This window comes from Haliotis cracherodii, unplaced genomic scaffold (assembly GCF_022045235.1).
Source record: "Haliotis cracherodii isolate W230 unplaced genomic scaffold, xgHalCrac1.p SCAF_23, whole genome shotgun sequence".
NCBI lineage: Eukaryota > Metazoa > Mollusca > Gastropoda > Lepetellida > Haliotidae > Haliotis > Haliotis cracherodii.
Genome location: NW_027266279.1, coordinates 9,955,195 through 9,959,819, shown reverse-complemented (window position 1 = coordinate 9,959,819; position 4,625 = coordinate 9,955,195). Strand labels below are relative to the sequence as shown.

The 4,625-nt window shown below is 46.0% G+C and overlaps 1 protein-coding gene across 1 annotated transcript; it reads right to left on the bottom strand.

Annotated features, from left to right (window-relative positions):
* Positions 1 to 755: 755 nt before the first annotated feature.
* LOC139471554 (potassium voltage-gated channel protein egl-36-like) lies at positions 756 to 4,625 on the bottom strand. The gene is made up of 3 exons (XM_071253929.1): positions 4,407 to 4,625; positions 2,849 to 3,085; positions 756 to 1,802 (listed from the first exon to the last, which is right to left on the bottom strand). The coding sequence occupies exons 1-3, from the start codon at positions 4,623 to 4,625 to the stop codon at positions 855 to 857; spliced, it is 1,404 nt and encodes a 467-aa protein (XP_071110030.1). The 3' UTR covers positions 756 to 854.

Genomic DNA, 4,625 nt, shown 5'->3' with positions numbered 1-4,625 from the left:
GAGCATACACCCCCAAGAACATTAAACCAACTGTTCCGTTTGGTGGTGGCTCCGTGATGATATGGGGGTGCATATCCCACGATTGCAAGCTGGACCTTATGACTGACTATTCGGGGCAATCTCAATGTTGAACGTTACACCCGGAAGTTCTGGAACCAGTTGTTGTTCCCCATTTTGACAACCGCCCTCTGGCATCAAGACCCCTGTTCATGGACGATAACGCTAGACCCCACCGTTCAAGAGTTGTGACTGCATATTTGGCAAACAACGCCATTGCAACTCTACCTTGGCCTGCAATGAGTCCTGATCTTAACCCCATAGAGCACATTTGGGACATTCTCGGGCGTAGAGTGCAGGCAATGGACCCTCCTCCACACAATCTGGATGAATTGGCAGCAGCTTTGCATCATGAATGGGCTCTATTTCCAGTTGAGATGATCCGACGTCTGACTGGAGGGATGAGGAGAACGGGCGAGGCTGTCATCCGGGCTATACTTATAGTGAGTGTTATGGTTTTACGCCGCTTTTAGCAATATTCCAGCAATATCACGGCGGTAGACACCAGAAATGGGCTTCACACATTGTACCCATGTCGGGAATCGAACCCGGGTCTTCGGCGTGACGAGCGAACGCTTTAACCACCAGATACCCGACCGCCCCCTATACTTATAGAGGGTGTTGTGTTGTGGTAAAAACAGTACCGTGGCAACCATATCTCAATTAAAATTTCATTCTGGCTCAAAATTGTTTGATGCCTTTTCCAACGTCTCTCTGTCCATTTTATCATGTTCGTGATTTTTATTTACTTTTCAAAAAATTCTGCGGGATGCTTAACTATTTTTGATGTGTATATCTCATTTATCGCGATTGGTTGTAGGATCGTCAACCACGCTTACTATCATCGGCGACACCTTGTCCTTTTTCAGCTTGGTCACCTCTTCACTGCCCCGGAAGTCGGAAGCATACGAGTAGAACGTGACAAAATTATCCACCAGTAGAGGAACTGTCAGAGCTAGGGTCATTATTCCCATAGCCGCACACAACACACCAACAAATCTGCCCTGGTAGTTGGAAGGTACGACGTCCCCATAACCCACTGTTGTCATGGTGACGATGGCCCACCAGGCAGCAAACGGCAAATCTTTCATCGTCTCTTCGTTAACGGTGAACACGAGAGTACCAAACACAATCGTATTGATAACTATTAACAGGACCATGAAACCAAACTCCTTGTAGGAAGTGGACACGGTGTATTTCAACACCTTTGCCCCTGTGACATGTTTCGCGAGTCTGAAGAGCCTAAGGACTCTGAGTATCTGAAACGCTCCGAGATAATCCAATGAGTTTTCCCTGAATCTTTCTGGCGGACTGACATGATGATGTATCGCGTCACTGCAAGCAAAGGCCACAGCCAGAATGTCCACCCAGTTCATGATGGACTTGAAGAAACGGGTGATACTGGGGCAAGACAGCACTCTCAGGAGGAGCTCCAGCATGAAGAAGGATGTGAGGAATACCCCGATGTTGTCAAATACTTCATTTTCAAAGAGCACATTATCAGGGAGAGTAAAATTTGTTATCAGTTCCTCGGCAGTTTGATTGTGTTGTTCAAGGATTTCATTTATTTCGGCTGAGCTTGAACTCAACATGACTCTAATCTGATCTTCATGCTCCTGGAACTGAGCCCCGTAGTACAGCCTCCACAATTCAAGGGTCATGTCTTTCTTGAACTCCTCCATCGACTGCAGAAACACCACCACCACAGACAGGACCACCATCAACGACGACACCGCGAAATATATCTGAAAGAAGTATAGTTACTCTGTCACGGCTGTCTGTTACAAATTGTCATTAGGTACTATCCCTATTAGATTCCTTTATCGTTTTAGTTTCGGAACATTAGATTATGATTTCAAGTTCCAGTGTTCATGGAGTGAGTGAGTGAGTTGGGCTGGATAACGGCATCAGGGGCGTGGCTAGGACTAAATACAAGTGCAGGCACCACTTGAATACCGTAAATGTGAAACCACGAAGCTCGCGTTAACTTGCGGGGATTGGGGGAATGTTTTCCTCTCCTGAAGATCCGGGTTAGAATACGTCTTCAGCAACCCATGCTTGTCGTAAGAGGCGACTAACGGGATCGGGTGGTCAGGCTCGCTGACTTGGTTGAATACCAAGTATTATTATACTAGGTAGGTTTGGTGCCAAATTATTTGGCTACATGGAAGACATGATAAGAGAGAATCATAGAAGGGGTCCTGATAACGAAAGTTTAAGCGAGTCCTCTTTCGAGACTCAAATCAAGATATGAGAATCTTAAATCAAGTCAAGGCATCTCTTTCAATGACACATTCAGTTCTCACATGAATGTCTCTGTGTACTTAAAAGAAAAGGGTGATCATTGTCCACAGTACACTGATTTCCAGCCACAATAACATATTATTAAAATAAAAAAAAGATATTTCATTTCTTTTAGAAAATGCAAGTGTAGGCACGTGGTTGTTGCGCCTTTTGGCAACTACACCCCTTGGCATGCCATCTTAATGTGGGAGATGATGAGGTGGCAGAGAATGGCCAAATCCTGGATTTGATCGGATCCTTACACGTCTAAGGGGCGCAAGTCTGAACGGCGAATTACCACACCTTTCACTACTGAACTATTCAGTTGATTGACTCTCTGAAGATAAGATCTGACAATAGCTAAAATTGTAATAATCGCTGCAGTTATATTAATTGACGCCATTTGTTGGCCCAGCATGAACAGTAGGCTGCAGAACTTTATGTCTGTGCTGTTTTTTTGGGGTTAGATTTGGTCATGGCATGTTAATCGTTTTATGAAAACACTTACTCGCGCAGGAATTGAAGAAAACGGTTTATCCAGGAGGCTCCAGAGACACCGCCTTCCTTTTGTAAGACGGGATCCGGTTAACTGGCAACATCCACGACTATTGAATGTGTCATGGTCATCTTTCATTGACTTTTCAAACGATTCCAAGTCCCTTTGTAGTTTGTTGAATTTGTTTAGATTTCTTTTGCAGCAAGGCTCAAGGTCATTTATCGTGAGACCCCAGAATGCCAGTTCGTCCTGTTGAATATATAAAATAAAAAATCATCTCGTGGTTCTTACATGTGGGGTTAGATCCCGGGTCAAATTTGTAGAAAGATGCACGATCTGATGGTACCCAGGGACGGACTTGAACACAATTCCTTCCCTTAAATTTTTACCGACCCGAGACATAAAGGGGCTAGTACATGCAGGTTCCCGTTCTGATGCACACCAGGAGTGATATAGTCAGACGTACGTACACCCCTCACTTAACTGTACAGACCCGAGACACATCGGAAGCTGGTATCTGAAGGTTCCCGTTCTGATGCACACCAGGAGTGATATAGTCAGACGTACGTACACCCCTCACTTAACTGTACAGACCCGAGACACATGGAAGCTTGTACCTGCAGGGCCACGTTCTGATGCACACCAGGAGTGATATATTCAGACGTACGTCCACCACTCACTTACCTGTACAGACCCGAGACACATAGAAGCTGGTGCATGCAGGTGCCCCTTCTGATGCACACCAGGAGTGATATATATAGTCAGACGTACGTACACCCCTCACTTACCTGTACAGACCCGAGACACATAGATGCTGGTACCTGCGGGTTCCCGTTCTGGTGCACACCAGGAGTGATATATTCTGACGTACGTCCACCCCTCAATTACCTGTACAGACCCGAGACACAAAGAAGCTGGTGCATGCAGATTCCCGTTCTGATGTACACCAGGAGTGATATATTCTGACGTACGTACACCCCTCACTTACCTGTACAGACCCGAGACACATAGAAGCTGGTGCATCCAGGTTCCTGTTCTGATGTACACCAGGAGTGATATATTCTGACGTACGTCCACCACTCAATTACCTGTACAGACCCGAGACACATAGAAGCTGGTGCATGCAGATTCCCGTTCTGATGTACACCAGGAGTGATATATTCTGACGTACGTACACCCCTCACTTACCTGTACAGACCCGAGACACATAGAAGCTGGTGCATCCAGGTTTCTGTTCTGATGGTGCCCTAGGGCACACTTGAATACAGACTTACACATCCTTCACTTACCTGTCTGGAGCCCTGAAGATCCAGGTTAGAAAAGGTCTTCAGCAACCCTTGCTTATCTTAAGAGGCGACTAACGGGATCGGGTGGTCAGACTCACTGACTTGGTAGATGCATGTCATCGTATCCAAATTGCGTGGATCGATGCTGAAGATATCAATCACTGGATTGTGTGGTCCAGACTCGAATATTTACAGACCGCCATCATAGAACTGGAATATTGCTGAATGCAAAACAACAACAAATGTACAAACAAACAAACAAACAAACAAACAAAAAGACTTACCTGTACAGCACCGAGACACATGGACGCCGGTACATGCAGGTGCCCGGTCTGATGGTACCCAAGAACAGACTTGAACCCAGACATGGGTCTCTGGAAGAAGACTTCCTTCTGTGTGGATGACGTCAGACGCCCAAGTGTAGAATCAGGGAATCTGGACAAGACATCCCGTCCTATCTCGAACCGCCGTCCACTCACGTTGACAGTGATAGTATCCGCCAT